The sequence below is a fragment of the Topomyia yanbarensis genome, chromosome 2 (assembly GCF_030247195.1).
Source record: "Topomyia yanbarensis strain Yona2022 chromosome 2, ASM3024719v1, whole genome shotgun sequence".
Taxonomy (NCBI): Eukaryota; Metazoa; Arthropoda; class Insecta; order Diptera; family Culicidae; genus Topomyia; species Topomyia yanbarensis.
The window spans coordinates 146,146,803-146,164,217 of NC_080671.1; the positions used below are offsets into that span (position 1 = coordinate 146,146,803).

At 39.6% G+C, this 17,415-nt stretch overlaps 1 protein-coding gene across 1 annotated transcript in view; it reads left to right on the forward strand.

Annotated features, from left to right (window-relative positions):
- Positions 1 to 17,415, forward strand: part of LOC131681649 (serine proteinase stubble) — a 63,044-nt gene that overhangs the window by 41,857 nt on the left and 3,772 nt on the right. The window contains exons 3-5 of the mRNA XM_058962575.1: positions 6,770 to 7,270; positions 7,632 to 7,809; positions 7,875 to 8,022. Of these exons, the coding sequence (XP_058818558.1) occupies positions 6,770 to 7,270; positions 7,632 to 7,809; positions 7,875 to 8,022 (827 nt within the window). The remainder of the gene's footprint in view (positions 1 to 6,769; positions 7,271 to 7,631; positions 7,810 to 7,874; positions 8,023 to 17,415) is intronic.

Below are 17,415 nucleotides of genomic sequence, written 5' to 3' on the forward strand. Positions count from 1 at the left end.
ATGTGGGAAATTATGGAATAGTGTGTAAATATAGTGGAACAAGATATCTGACCTAAACTCTTAATAAAAGTCAGATTGTGGTAAGTTTTGGTGTGCAATGTCAGTTTCACCATTGATTCTTCCTATAGTTTGGTGGTGATTACCTAGTGTAGTGATAAGTTTATGTGAATAGCTAATGAATCCGAAAATAAGTAATATTTGTAATTTTCATATTAGGCAATTAAGGGCGAATAAATGGCGCGTTCCCTGGGCGATTTGGGGGCGATTTAAGGGCGGGTAGAGCGGCTAAAAAATGACGGGCAATTAGCTCATTCGAGTTGGTAAATAGTCCCCCGTTAGCCAGCAATTTGCCCTTTTTGACTGGGATAAATAACACCTTTTGTACATTATATTTATGTAATTAAATGGTAAGGTTTTCCTTTAAAAACCGCGACACGTATAAACGATCTAAGTAGTCAATGGACAAACATGGATTCACGCTAGAAGTTTGGTAGAAAACCCATCTCGTCGCTGTTGTGCTATCTTATGACAAACGCCATTTTGGGGTAAACTGAGTTAGATATGCCACATTATTTGTTTAAAAAATCTCTACAAAGCGGCGTTTTCAGAATTTTGAAATTTTGCTTGGTTACTTAGATATAGCTAGAAACATGGTGAGAAATTGTGAGTTTTTTGCTTCAAATCACTGTATCTAGGGATTTGCTCAAGTTATATTAAAGTTTTAGATGTTTTTATGTGTGAAAATGTCTGAGGAATACAAGAGCATAAACATTTTCAAAAGAAAATTACACGAGCTGTGAGAAAAACACAGTTTTTCTTTTAAACTAGAAATAAAGCATATTTCGAAGCCGTGTGGTGTCCGGCGGGCTGAAATCTTTTTGCACTATTTCAACCAAGAATAGAACCTCTGGGAACTGCTCCCATGTCGTAAGAGGCGACTAACAACATGCTAGGAGTTCCTAGGCCGACGTTTTGCTCCGTACCGAAGACTTAATCTGGACGGACCTTAAGGTTTTCCATATTACCCTCTTTCCAGTCTGTATTTAGTGAATCACTGACATATACTCACCTTTTCTGATTCGCCTTTCTTGATTGTGTACCAACGTTTTAAGTTTCTTCTGGCGGTTGTATATTAGCCGTAAATGACGAAATCTAATTCTACACTAAGTAACAGAATATATTAATATACCGGCACTTCCATGCCAAGGTTTAACTTCCAAAGCTTTGGTTTAAAAACCGTTTTTAAAAAATGGAAACTTTCATGTAGGAAATTTATTGAATTGGCCTAAGATGGAGCTGTCGAATTTCACAAAAAGCTTTTTATGTTGCAAGTGATCTGTAGTTGTGTTAAATTAGGTATTTTTCTATTATATTTGGAACCGTCTACTGACAAATCTACATTTACGAATACCTCCAAAAGTGACTCCTTGAGGTCTCATGAAGGCCTGACACTAGCTTTATGATACTTTTGCTTTTCTAAACAGTAATAAAAATCTCAACATTCAAGAACTTCACTTTGTCAGAAAATGTAGGGCCATCGGAAGCTAAAACTTCGTAAAATCGCACTCCTGGTCCTTTTTTCAGTGCAGTACTCTACGTCACTCGTTCAAATTTGCACCGCTCTTATGGTAGTCGGTATTTGCTAGTATTACTGTTCTCCCATCCATTCTGGTAGTCAAACGGTGGGATAGCAAAATTCTTACAAGTTTCCTATCTCATGCCTCCACGCGAGTCTAAGTCTATTGATGATATTTGGTCCTTAGACCGCAGAATGAGAGGGTGCGAACAGAATGAGAGGGTGCGAACAGATCTAGTCGAGAAAACATTGCCGTCAAAATGAATAGTTGATCGGAAATTAGCCCCAATACGACTAATCTGACTAGTATCTATGAACACGGGTCAATACGTATTGAAAATTCGCCGCGTCTGTTTTTATGAACCTAATTTAAAGCTCCGTTATTGCTAACAAGCCCGTGCATCAGGTTAACAATCCTTTATATTTCCCTTCAGTGTTCGGTATTATCGCTCGTATACTTGTATTCCACAAACAATCCGATATGGAAAATAAGAAATACTTTCCTTGATTTATAACATCTCTCGCTATTTTTGCCTGTATAATGTGTTATCACTCGGTAGTTTTCAAGCCAATAAATATATCGTAGAGAAGAAGTAGCGAATTATGTCCAAATACTGTTGCAATAAATAGTGATCCGGCCCATTACGCGGATAAGATCAGCTTTTCTAGGCAATACTCCCACGGTCGGCCGTGTGGAGTTCAAATTGCTTTTGTTTAGGGAACATAGTATACTCTCGGTAGCCGGCTGCCCAGAGTTTAAAAATAACCAAAAACTAAACAAGATCATCTCTTTTTCGAGTGATCGTGCACTCGAAGACTAACTAAACAACTACCTAATAAAACATGCTTTACAGGTCGCATCGTTTGCTTGGAGCGAATCCTAGACCTGATACCCTTCCAAACCACCAACTCCGCGACACCTATGGAAGAGTCTGATGAATCGTCGTCCTTCCGTTAAGTAGGTGGAGCATCAACACTTCCCGTCTACCTTATCCTTTATCCTTCCCCGTGAACGATGGAGATGGGGGCGGCCGGCAATGATGGCTATCATGCTGTTGAGGTTTTAATATGGGTCGGATTGGTATGAATTCCTACTTACCACTTCCTAAGCAACTTTTATTAGATAATCAGCAGTCAAACATGATGAAGTCAGTGTGCAATCCGCCAAAATCATCGTCACAACGCAACGCAACGCAACGCAACGTAAACTAGAAATAAAGCATATTTCGCAACACTGTAATCAAAAATAACAACTTTATCTAGATTCCCTGACTCATTTTCTTCAAAATGCATTTCACCGATTGCTTATAGACCATTTGAACGCAAAGATATGATTAAAAGTTAAAAATTGATGATTTTTTTCTATGGAAAATTTTCCATGCACAATTATGACACGTCATACAAATTTTGTCATCAATACACGCCTATGACACGTGTGAATGCGACTTTTGTTTACATTCATAGTAAAAACTCGCAACATAGTCAACCGATCTTCGTAATATTTGAGAGATTAATGCAGAATAGATAGAAGCATCAATTGTCTTCTTTGGATTGTATATACCATTTATAAGTTTCAAGATATTCAATCTCAAACTTTAAAAATCGTTTTTCTCGAAATGTGCTAAATGGCGCTTGTCATAAGATAGCACAACAGCGACGAACTATGACCGCATACCACATCCAAACCGTTATAAATTTCGATACCGCCAATGAAATATTTTCAAACTTACAGGAGATATACTTGATTACTATATCTTTCGAATGCCATATACTAAATAAGTACACACCTAGAAAAAATACTGTAAATTTACGTCTCCTGAGCCTGACATATACGAGCATCAAAAATGACTTAGTTTTACGTTTGATTTTAATTTTACATGACGTTTAATTTCGTAAATCGTGTAATTTTACTCCACATGCATCGTTTGTTCTGAATGGTAGGAAGTGTAATTTTATGTTATTGCGCATGTAAAGTATACGTTTCATGTAAAATTAAACGGAGCACGGTAATGTTCCGCCATATCGTAAATTACGGTTTGTTGAATTGTGTCATGTTTGCAATTACGTCAACGATAAAATTCAGATTTTTTTGGTGTGTAGACAAATATTTTTTGTGGGTGTTTGCTGGTAGCCTTATGAAACGTATCATAAAACTTCAAATCGCAAAAACTCTCGAATCTCCCGATGAATCATTTTGAAATTCACTGAGAAGATGCTTGGATACTGTATTTTTCGAATGCCGTATGACAAATTTGTGGTCATTTTTTTGTTAATAACGGTTTTAGGAACACCGTGCTGGGGTTTAGATTAATTTGGTAAAAAAAGACAGATCTTAAAAAAAATACTGTGGCTATACAGAGAGTTTGAGTCGATTCCCACATAATAATGCCCCAATTGAACAATATATGCTCAAATCTTCATTGCAACATACCCAAAATTTAGTGAATGGCTCTGCATCTCCAGAAACGCCTCGTCGAAAACAAAGCCAAAGAATCGATTTCCGCTAAAAAAGTTCTAGTAAAAATAATAATAATAATTTTGTGAAATCTCCGTAGTTACCTGGGAAATTATGTGGAGAAGAACTGTGTAAAATTTCAATACGATTGTGCCATGAGAAATTGAGGTATGGTGTACACTGAATTTTTCCGAGGTGCCTCCTGAAGATTCACTGCTCAATTACCAAAATAGTTTGGAATGAAAATTTAGGAAAATGTTGTTCGAATAGTTGTATGGAAATTGGCAGATTGAACTAACACTAAAATTAGAAAAACCTTTTTTCCACCTACTTTTTTACCACCTTAATATCAAACGATTTCCAACCCCAAAGTTTAATTAGGCTAAATGAAAAATTATTCTTAAACCATCCAACTAGATATAAATGCAAAATTAGAAAAATTCTTCTCAGTAACTGACATATTTTCCGTCTACCTGGCCCCAAGTTGGTAGAGTAGAATGGAGACAAATATTTATGGGGATACAATAGGTATAGGGCATTATCATTACTATATTATTGCAGAGGTCGTTCGTGTTTTGTGAATTAGATACATCGTAGAGAATATTGTTGACTACTGTCATTTCGGCTGTTATCGTGGATCAGCTGTATTAGTTACGGCGTCGTTTATGTTTTCGCGTGTTGTTCTGCGAAAACGCATTGCCTTTCGTCTTCAATACAGTAAATTTAATCAATGTAAAAAAATGTCAAGTGAGTTTTTCCTTACGTAAAAATTAATGCTGAATACGAGTATTGTCTTGGCTTTTGATATTTCTGTTCTTGAAAAAAAAAATACGAGCGCACGCATGGGGTCACGATTGGCCAGCCGTTTGGGGGCTCTATATGTTACGACTATAATGTAAATTTGAATTATTTTGACAGGAATATTGTGCGTAATTTCGTGCGAAAAACGACAGAACGAAGTGAAGAGAACGTAAAGAACGCAATTGCATCTGAAAAGAAAAGTGCTCGTCATCAATGAAAGCGCATCAGATATTTCGCGTGAGTTAACAATACAATAATTTAAGGTATTGCTGAAGTAGTTAATCGAAAAAACATGATCGAAAAAGAGAAGGAAAATAAATTAAATTATGTTCCGAAGCGTAAATGTGATCACTCTCTGGCGACGACGAGGGCACCGAAGAAGTAATTTGTAAATACGAAATCAGACGCAATTGCTGGAAAAACATGTTTTTTTTTCAAAAAAAAATTCCGCGGTTTCATGATTTTTTTATATTTGCCTCTCCCTCATGTACGTACCTAAATGGCGTCAATGGATTGCATTCATTATTTGTGGTATTAATTTTGAAATAATCTGCCGTATTCATACTCTTCAAATAAATGTTGAAGTGCTGTTTTTCTAGATGTGTATCATACTATGTTGCGTTTCGGCTTCGCCTCTTCAGAAACCGACACTAACGTATTGTCGGAATAGATTAGCGCCGGCTTGACGCAAATCCCTTAAAACTAAAACACACTATGTGTTTTAATCAAACGACCGATCAAACGTGATGTCCCGTTCGAGCAGAAGTTCTGTTTATGCCGATGAGACACAAGTAAAGCCGAAACTTGTCTTGGCTTAGCAGGCCTATGCGAAAGCACTATGCTATATTTCACCCTAAGGAGGAAAATTTGGTAAAAACCAAAATTTCTCACTAGGGTGAAAATTTGTTGGTAAAAACCAGTCTTTGTACAGGAGGGCACAAATCCTTATTTCATACTATGTTCCGTTTCGGCTTCGCCTCTTCAGAAACCGACACTAACGTATTGTCGGAATAGATTAGTATGAAATAAGGATTTGTGCCCTCCTGTACAAAGACTGGTTTTTACCAACAAATTTTCACCCTAGTGAGAAATTTTGGTTTTTACCAAATTTTCCTCCTTAGGGTGAAATATAGCGTAGTGCTTTCGCATAGGCCTGCTAAGCCAAGACAAGTTTCGGCTTTACTTGTGTCTCATCGGCATAAACAGAACTTCTGCTCGAACAGGACATCACGTTTGATCAGTCGTTTGATTAAAACACATAGTGTGTTTTAGTTTTAAGGGATTTGCGTCAAGCCGGCGCTAATCTATTCCGACAATACGTTAGTGTCGGTTTCTGAAGAGGCGAAGCCGAAACGCAACATAGTATGAAATAAGGATTTGTGCCCTCCTGTACAAAGACTGGTTTTTACCAACAAATTTTCACCCTAGTGAGAAATTTTGGTTTTTACCAAATTTTCCTCCTTAGGGTGAAATATAGCATAGTAGATGTGTATATTGTTTTATTTAACCTCGAATATAGTGACCTATCGTAACCCCAGATTTTAAAAACATCGAAAAAGTATCGCCTTATTGAATATAGCTTGAAAAATATTTAGCCAAGCATAAAAACGTTATCAGATGTATAACCTTTCCAACGAGTGCTTGTTTGTCAAAATCAGCGCAAAAATACCATCGCACGAACTCGCCAAAGAAAACTGACCTACTTGACTCCACTACCACTCTACTACTTACTGATCAGATGATTCGAATCACAAAGATATAAATATATATAATGTTGGACCACCCTTAAGTACAATTTTCCTTTTGGGAGTAAATTTTGTGCATTTTTTCCCTACCATTTTTGTTATTCATGAACAATTATCATGAAATTGCATTTCTTCCGGAAACCACTTACTCACAACCTAACTTTTCGAACCGATACTTCACTCCACGTCTAGGTGACATAATCAATCTGTTTGACTTCTATCCGTCATCATCATCGTCTTCGTCATCTTCATCTACTTCACCGCACTCCGGTGGTCACTTGAATCGTCCACCCCAGACGACACCGGCACAAACGCCGCTCTATTCTAACCCCGGCAGCTACAATCCGAAGCCGTCGTATCACCAGCACTATCCTGTTACCAGCACAACTCCACCCGAATGGGGTTACGATAGTAATCAGCTGGGAAACGGTTTGAACACACCATTTGGCCACCATCATCGTCCGCCGCAGCATCATTTCACTGGAGGAACGCTACACGATGAAAGCGAGCATGGTCCAACGGCCAGCGCTATCTACAGCGATCGACCGTTCAGTTTCGGAACGAGACCCACCACGGTGGGATCGATCTTCAGCGGCACCGGTAGTAGTGGTCCACTGGTACAGCGACCTTCTTCCATCTACAGCTACCAGGGTTCCAACCTGCATGAAGACGATGGATATGGAATCGAAAATGGTATTTCCCCGTCACGATGTTAATCTTTGCTAGACCCAGTAGAGTTGGTTACACAGCAACCCGCTTTCCTGTACTTCTTTCCTTCGATGCACTTAAGCCTTTATGATCCTCTGGGCAAGCCGAGCTTATCTATTGTAGTTGTAGTACACTGCTAATACCAATCAGCACCGAGTACTATCTCAACTCTATCACGCTTATTCCGCGATTGAAAAATCGAGCACCAGCATAACCAATGGCACTATCGCACTTCAAATTTTCACTTTTTCTGTTAAATAATATCCTAAATATGTAGATTCTAGTTGCTTCTTGTATGACGTTAATTGCTTTTTTAAGTAAGTTTAAATATTTTTTCTCTCTTCAGGTTGCGGTGAGTTGTACACGAGAACCAACCGAATAGTAGGTGGCCACTCAACCGGCTTCGGTTCGCATCCGTGGCAGGCGGCCCTTATCAAAACCGGATTCCTGACGAAGAAACTGAGCTGCGGAGGAGCGCTGGTCTCCAATCGTTGGGTCGTGACGGCTGCTCACTGTGTCGCTACGTATAATATGGCTGACGTTGATTGATAACATTGGGGAAGAATTTACCAGTGCTTTTCTCTTCCAGGACTCCGAACAGCAATCTGAAGGTGCGGCTTGGCGAGTGGGATGTTCGGGATCAGGATGAACGGTTGAACCACGAAGAGTACGGCATCGAGCGGAAGGAGGTTCACCCCAGCTATTCGCCGAGTGATTTTCGCAACGATCTTGCATTGGTATGGTTTGTTAAATCACATGTGACGCATACACAATACTAATTATTAATGCACCGTCATTCACGAATACGTGAAATTAAACGCTATCAAAGGATTTCAATTTGGGATTACGACACGGGAGTTAAAATTTTTGAAAGGCGAATTGTTAAACAGGAAATAACTTATTACAACATTCGAATTAATGATATAGGGTTCAGAGCCCATTTTCACCCTATTCCTATAGTCATAACTTCAAACTGAAGCTGTTGGTTTGTTATGTTTAATCAATGGTCTGACTCAAACGGTTGAAAGGAAACGGAGCATTTTACAAGTTCATGCCATTTGTACATGAGCTTGAGCATAATGACCGTACAATTCGTAGTTGCCCTAATTGACTAGAACAAGCGAAATTGCACAGAGAATCAATGAATAGGGCCTGGGTGTAGCTATTCATTCTCAATGTTCACGTGTAGAGAGTTCTATACGTTGAAATGCCAAAAACATCGCCGACCATGTGCTTGCAGTCATCGGGGAGGAAAGCAATGTTAGTGTAACAAACGTTGTTATAAAGACAGCGTATACCTCTCTGCAGCTCCACGTTTGCCACGCGAAGGACTTTTTGTTAGTAGGATGGGGTAAAGAGTTACACAAATCTGGATTCATCTTGATAAATGATGCGATATATGCAATTCTCAGAAGTGTTATCATGTGTTTATTGCTCTGGACAGCCGGCTGCCGAGATTTTGTTTTTTTTTTTAGATTTGACGTTTGTTGAATTAATTTGAAAATACTGTAAGAAAAGTAACTTAACATAAGCAACAAGCTCCGTAAAGCCTAAAGTCGGGAGTGTTGCCTATGTTTAATTGATTCAAACGGTATGTGAACGATTTTATTATTCCTTGTTTCTTTATTCCGACGAAACACGACATTTCAAGAACAATGCAATATAGCCCGGGGCATTTGCGCGATCTGGTAGGAGAGGCGTGCTAGATCAAACTCCCTGCTTTGATAGTATCATGCATCGGTTGATCCATTAGTTCATGCATTTTTTTCGCATCATTTTTCCACTTTGGCTGGTTCTAAAAAATCGTTAATGATCCGAATCTTGAGATTTGTAGGCGCCTGAGAATGTTGTCTTCTTTTAGGAGGGCAAAACCTGAAGTTGATTGGTTCAAAAACGCGAATGCCCGCTGATTCGAAAAATCTTGTGTGAAGAAAGCCACCATTTTGGACGACATTTTGTAGAATAGCGCACATGTCAAAGTTATTTTACTGCTTCAAAAAAAAAAATATTAAACATTAGGTACTTTCTTCCACAATTATATAAGAGGACCCCCTTAAGGAAGTGTAGAGAAAGGATAAAGTATTTGAAATGATCCAAATGATATGTGCTTAAAAAGCTTATTGAAAGTAGATGATGACGTCACAGAATAATCCCACCTTGTGTAAATCTTGAACGCCAGTCTATATGCTTAGAGTAACCATAAAAATACACAAGACAGTTATATGACTAATTTCAATACGAACGGATGTGTCGCGTAAGTGTTCAAATATCCGAAAATATTTGTAAATTTCCGGGAGAACGCGAAAATATTCCGAAAGATGGTATGATATCCATCCCCCGGTCACTACAACTGGCGCAGTTATGTCTCCCGTTTTAGCATGCGGAACGTAGCTGGTTGCAAGTTCCAAGTGAACAGTGAAAATATATGCACTTTGAATGCCGCCATTAAAATTTTTAGATCTAGTTTTAAATCGTTAATTCAATTAACGTTGTCGTGACCGGTAAATGGATATCAAACCATCTTTCGGAATATTTTCGCGCTCCCACGGAAATTCACAAATATTTTCGGATATTTGAACACTTACGCGACACATCCGTTCGTGTTGAAATTAGTCATATAACTGTCTTGTGTATTTTTATGGTTACTCTAAGCATATAGACTGGCGTTCAAGATTTACACAAGGTGGGATTATTCTGTGACGTCATCGTTTACTTCCAATAAGCTTTTTAAGCACACATCATTTGGATCATTTCAAATACTTCATCCTTTCACTACATCTCCCAGTACCCCTACTCTCGAAAAAGTGTTATGGACAAAAAAACTTAAGGGTCATTGTATTTATAGGTAAATAACAAATCTCCTTGGCGTATAGTACCCATGATAATAAAAAAGTTTTATTCAAATATACAGTACAATACCATATCCTTGAACCGGCTTGGTTTCTTCATTTCTCTCTTAGGCTTGTCATTTTTTGTTTGTTGTTCCATTTGTTGCCCAGCTCGTTCTGGAAGCACCTGTGGCAAATCCTCTACATCAACTGACCTCCTCTACTGTGCCTTCGATCTGACCATCGTTTGTGAATTTTGCATCAACTGCTTTTTTAAGTCCTGTACGTTACGTGCATACTGAGCTCCTCTATCACTTCTGACAACTACCTTCGCTCCATCTCTCGCTATAACAGAAAATCGATAAACCCCAAATTTTGGATCAGATTTGTTTCGTTTTTGCTGAACCATAACGGCTCTGTCACCGATTGTTATGTTTGAGCTCTTCGCACCTCGTCGAACATCTGCATATTTCTTGTTTTCCAGCTTATATAATGCGTCGCGTTCTCTGATATCAGTTCGATCCAACATTGCTTTTGTTTCTGCCTCCCAAACAAATGGAAACGAGCCTCGGAATTTCCATCCGACCAGCAATCCGAACGGTGTAACTCCCAACCGCGAGAGCGGTCGCACCTTATTGTGCATATATACGTGTTTGTCTAGTGCAATTTTCCAATGTATGTTATCCAGTTTAGAAGCTGCCAGAGATTCCTTAATCCCTTTGTTCTGCCTCTCAACTGCGTCATTAGACTGTGAGCTTAACGGGATTGATTTCCTGACCTTTATTCTCTTATCTTCCCAATGCCTGATGAACTTGTCACTCTGAAAAGGGGGGCCATTATCGCTTTGGATCGATAGCGGTTATCCCCACGTTGCAAAAATTTTATTCAAAGCTTCATTTGTGCTGTCTACATCTATGCTTTTCATTTCCACCACATGTACGTACCTTGAATAAGTGTCAACTATCACCAGGAATTCTCCAAATCCAAACTGCTTGTCGGTAAAAAAATCGATCTGCAATTTTTCCCAGGGATCTTCAGGAAGTTCTCTGCTTCTGAGTGGTATTTCTTGGAGGGTTTCTTCGTGATAATAAGAGGCATGTCTCACAGTTTCTTGTGAATTTTTCAACGTCTTTGCTCATATTTGGCCACCAAAAATACTCTCTTAGAATACGCTTCATCGTAGCCGTACCCATGTGTCCTTGATGAGCTGAAATCAGTGCTGCATTGCTAAGCACATGGGGGAGTATGATTCGATCACCTTTAAAAATCAGTGCACCGAAAGATCGCAAGTCTTTTGCTTGTGACTCGTACCTACGAAGACCGTCATCCCATTTGCCTGATATCAACGATAAGCGGACATTACAAAGTTCAGCGTCTTGCTCGGCTTCACTTTCAATCTCACTCCACGAAAGCTGCATGGTACCAGCATCCAGTAAATATAGAAGATGTTGATCATCGGATTCATCAAACGGTAGATTTGGCTGTGACTGTGAAACCAATCTAGACAACGCATTCGCTACATTCATATCGATTAATTGATTCTTGCGATCAATAAGTCTTGTTTAATCATTTACACACTTCATTCAACGTCGTAGCGTGTCAAGTTTACAGTTTGCCTTGAACTGCATCTCGCTGATTACTGTCTTTCGCGTCTTCATGAGGTTTCGCTTGACAATTGTCGAATAATATTCTATTGGGCGGGAGGGTTCATATTCTCAGGTTGTCGACGACACTCTCAGTTTGTTTGTGACATCTCGAACGGAGAGGTTGGGGTTCTTGATGCATCAGTTAGCCACTCTTTTCGGCGTTGTTACGGGCTTCGGTTTTCGAATTCTCTCCAATCCAGCTTTCCTGGCTGTCGACAAACGTGCGTGGTCACATTCAACAATGTTGCCAAGTTGGCGTGCGTGTAGTTCGGATTTTCGCGATGCGCGAATCAAATTTTGATTCGTTACTCCTCTTGCTTCGGTGCCATTTTCACAACTGAAGAGTAAATGTCAAAATCAAACAGTAGGCATGATGCTACACGCATACATCTTTATTTATTGATTTATTTATTTATTTATTTATTTATTTATTTATTTGTTTATTTATTTATTTATTTATTTATTTATTTATTTATTTATTTATTTATTTATTTATTTATTTATTTATTTATTTATTTATTTATTTATTTATTTATTTATTTATTTATTTATTTATTTATTTATTTATTTATTTATTTATTTATTTATTTATTTATTTGGTTATTTATTTATTTAATTATTTATAATTAATATCAACAGACACAGTGTGGTCCTAATGATAATTTCTTAATCTTTTTAAAAAGTCAAATTGTAATCTGCTACGTGGAATATGAAGATCAAACTCGGATGACACTCTGTTGAAGGTCCGCTACTAACCAATGATGGCACCGTTAACTCCATAGTTAGTCCGGCGAAGAGGTAATCGAAGGAATAAATTATTGCAAAGGGCGCCATGGCGAACGTTCATATTTATCGCACTGAGAAGCTCGGGGCAATCAATTCGATCTTTCAAAATATCCCAAATCATCATAGCATGGAATAGAACCCGCCGCACTTGCAATGTATCGAGTCCAATAAGCAAACCCCGGCTTTCGTAACTTGGCAGCTGGTGAGGGTTGCTCCAAAGCAATCGACGAAGGAAAAACCGAACACAATTCGCTCTGTCAATCATGGATTCAGCTAGACAGTATTCGAATCGAATTGGCGTTTTTTTTTCCTCGAGAACGTAATGACCGTACATTTCTTGTGGTTTAGGGTCATTCGGTTGATCTCGCACCATTCCACAAAGGTTACCAGTTGGCGTTGAAGGAAAGCTGCATCATCAGTATTCCGGATTCTATGGTATAACTTGAGGTCGTCGTCGAAAGACAACCGTGGTCCTTCTAAACAAAAGTTGACGTCGTTGAAATACAGAAGAAAAATCAACGGACCGAGATGGCTCCCTGCGGAATACCAGATGAAGCAAAGAACTCTTCGGATACACAATCACCTATCTTGACTGCTAGACGACGTTCACTGAGATACGATTGCATCTAACGGAGAATATTAGTACCAAAGCCAAATCTATCCAACTTTGCCACTGCAATAGCGTGATTAATCTTGTCAAAAGCAGCTGAAAGGTGCGTGTAGATAACGTCAGTTTGAAAGCCGTCCGACATGGCATCTGTCACATATGTTGTGAACGACAGAAGATTCGTAGATGTTGAACGTTTCGGCATAAATCCATGCTGAGTCTCGGAGATATACTGTTTGCAGTGGCTGGAGATGGGTTCCAACACAGCCATTTCAAATATCTTAGGAACTGCGCTTAGCGTTGTAATACCACGGTAGTTGTCAACAACCTTTTTAACATTTTTTTGTGAACTGGAAACATGAAGGAGGATTTCCAGAGTTCGGGAAATACTCCGGTTGTTAGTGACAATTGAAACAGATGACAAAGAGGTTCAATTAGACCGGCAAAGCATTTTTTTAAAATAATAGTTGGTATACCACCTGGGCCTGCCGAGGTTGAAGCCTTCATTTTGCAATCGCCAATTGTACCATATTAGTGTCGATATTGATAGAGTTCAAAGACTGGTATGATTGAGGTACAATGAGAGCCGCGCGTGAAACGTGGGTCGGTGTCAGTTTCTCGTTGGAGAAAACACTCGCGAACTTTTCAGAGAATAGTTGGCAAATCTCCTGTAATCTAGAGCTCATAGGTCCTCCATAGCTCATCGTTGAAGGCAACCCGGATTCCTTTCTTTGCTCATTTACATGCTTCCAGAATGTTTAAGGTTCTGACTTCAACTTACGTTGCTCGTTTCGCTAGTAATCGGCATGGCAACGCCTCGATGTCTTTTATAGACTTGGTTAACATGAACGTAGTGTTGTCGCAGCAAGTAGCTCCCAATCTTGGAGTACTTCTTCAGGGCGGCTCTTTTAGTCGCTTTTTAAAATGAGAGGTGCGCAGGTTTTTAATGCACGAATAAAAAAATGCGTCAAGTATACAGACACATTATATAACAGACTTGCGGAGAGAAAAACAGTAAAACTAGCAACCATGAATGTAAGCTGGCATCACGGAAGCTCCCATAAGCTTTGCATGGGCTTCCTCTTGTACTTCCCCTCTCAACACCCTCATGCTCGTTTGGCTGCACTTTTTGACAGTCCGTTTGGCTGCAATTTTAGACACTTCGCTAGTCTGTGTATAAAGTGTTTGTAGTCAAGTAGAAGTTGACCAATTTTTTATTGTAACACCATGATTTTTCGACATTTAGGTATGCCACCATTGTGTTTTTCAACGTTTAGTCAAATGTTCGTTAGTAGATTTTTGTATGTATCTGCAATCGGCTTTTAAGCTATCTTTATTCTACAAAGAAAAAAATATTTTGTAATTTTAAGTTTGTTTTCATGCACATACCTGGAGCATGAATATAAATGTAAAATTAGTTCCCCCACAAATACACACGATTTGACGTTCTTTCTTGAACGAATTTTATTATAATTTCACACGTGAATTGAAAACTACAGTTCCATTAAACGGAAAACCAATGCACTTCAATGTTTTTTACTCGAATATTTCTGTAAAACGAATGACATGTAATATTACACGAATGCGAGTGTAAAATTATATGCTTTTTGATGCCCCAATTGATTGCATTGATTTTAATGTAATTTTCAATCAACTTTTTGATGCAAGCTTTGTATGTTTACATTCGTATTGATTTACATGGCGCTTAAATTTCATTATTTTTTGTGTGTAGGCTTAAATTATAATACGGTATACAATGGAAAGACAACAACAAACGCAAGTGGTCTGTTACACTGACGGTTCTCTGAAGGAGGGACGTGCTGATGCAGGTGTCTACTGTCGTGAAATGAGATTGGAACAATCTCACTCACTAGGTAGATACTGTACTGAATTCCAAGCAGAAATCTTTGCGATTATGTGCGGGGTACAATCGGCCCTCCAACTGAGTTTGTCCGGCACAGTTATAAACTTCTGCTCCGATAGTCAGGCTGCATTCAAGGCCCTTAGCTCAGACAAATCAAGGTCCAAGCTAGTGATCGCGTGCTGAATCCAAATTAAAGAACTAAGCATTGCCAACACTATCTACCTTGTCTGGGTGTCCGGAAACTGGAAATGAATGGGCTGACGAATTGGCCAGGGCAGGTTCAGCGATTGACTTCGTTGGTCCTGAGCCCGCCCTGCCAATTTCGACAAGTTGGATAAAGGTAAAATACGGTCCTGAGCTTCTTCCGATCACCGCCATTACTAGAGAAATCTACAAACGTGTCGCCAAACAAAGGCGTATCTAGAACAACCGTGCCCAGTGATTTCTCCTACATTTTTCGAAGCTCCACTGCGGCATGCTGATCAGGGCTTTAACCGGCCACTGCAAACTCAATTATCACATGGCAACTAGTTTTTAGTTTTTTCATGTGATCTTTGTGAATCCGACTACGGAACATCATATCATCTGATATGTAACTGTCCAGCGGTATTGCAATTGCGATTTCGAGTTTTCGGCCGTCTTTATATAGACGAAACCATATTTGGACGACTGAAACTCAGAGACATACTATAGTTTCTCATCCAATGTGGTAAAGAGCTTTAGGTTTATTCGCAGGCAAGTTGAACTACTTGAGAGTTTAACTTACCTGTTGTTTATTTTTGTTTTTGTGTTGATATTTGCTCCACCCTTTCAATTCTACTTCCCCACACCTCCTTGTCCTTTCCTTCCGCTTACGAAATGATGAAAACACACGGCAAGGCCCAAATCCCCGACTATATACGGCGAATGTGCCATTTAAGCCAATATATTCTGATTCCTGATTCCTGGCTACAATATGCCTTTTTACCTTACGAGAAACATCGTTGTCGCAAGTCACAAGTGAACAAAGATAAATGAATTCTTCGACCACTTCAAACACGTCACCATAATACACCACCTCGGAACCAACACCGCTAGACTCTCTCTTTACCTACGACCATGTACTTTGTCTTGGCTGAGTTGATGACTATGCCTATCTCCCTCTAAAAAGGCATGATCTACGATCGATTCCAATTACATCAATATCGTCTGCAAAATCCCTTTCTTGTAGATGGGACAATTGAGTTCATCTAGCTACTAGCAGGCAATTCTTCATCCGCCCATATTCTTAGAATAATGCGGTAGATTATTTGTTTCAGCTGCTCACTACCGTGTTTGAGAAGTTCAACCGGGATCGCGTTCTTCCCAGCAGCTTTACCGGTTTTCAGCTCACGTATAGCGTTCTTAACCTCGTCTAGCCTTGGTGGATCCACAGCTTGTTCGTCATTTTCAATGCTTATCCTGTTCCTAGATACACTTTCACTTCCGCCACACAACAAAACCACAATCCTTCTTCCACCAGGCAGCCAACATTGTTTTGTCTGTCAGCAAATTGCCCTCTCGGCCATTGTTGACAGTTTCATAAAATCTCCGCATATCAATCCGACCCATACTTTCTTGCGCTTCAGCAATCACAGTTTCTTCATGCTGCCTATCTTTTCGCGGTGGATTCGTTTCTCGGCACTTCTCGCTTCTTCGTACCAATGTTGAGGCGTGTACCATCCACTAACATCCGGCTTCTGGCTGTATTCTTCTCGTTCGTCACTATCTGGAACTCTTCATCGAACCAACCACTCACTGCCGAAGGAAAGGGCGACACTTAACAAGAAGAAAGCTGAAGTGCCGTTATAGGTCGGAAAGAAAAAACCGGGAAACAGAAAAAAACGGAAGAAAGAGCGAAAAGTGCAGCAGAAGTGGAAAGGAAATCCCCCAGCTCATCCAAAGCTGTCAAAAGGAAAAGTCGTGCTCGTCAAATTCAATAACGCAACGACGTATACAGCGCTTCTCGAGAAGGTGAGAGAGGATCCGGAGATTAGGGATGTGGGGGAAACCGTGGTAAAAAATCAGGCATACCCAATAAGGCGAGATGCTCTTCGAGTTACAGAAGGATCCCACGATTAACAGCTGGACTATAAATTAGATTATTACCAAAATAAATAGCTGAAGAGGTAGAAGTTAAAGTCTTAAACCCGGAGATGGTAATTGTATGCAAGGACCTGAATAAGATAACGACGGTAGACGAGCAACCTGGGCGAGGTGCACATGACTATCCGGTTAAAGAAGCGGTAGGGAGGAACTCAGACAACGATGACTCGTCTATCGGTAATCGCTGCTGACATGGCGCTGGAGGTAGGCAAAGTGACAGTCGGATGGTCGAGATGACCACTAAGAGTCGCCCCACGAGTCAACAAACAAGCGGA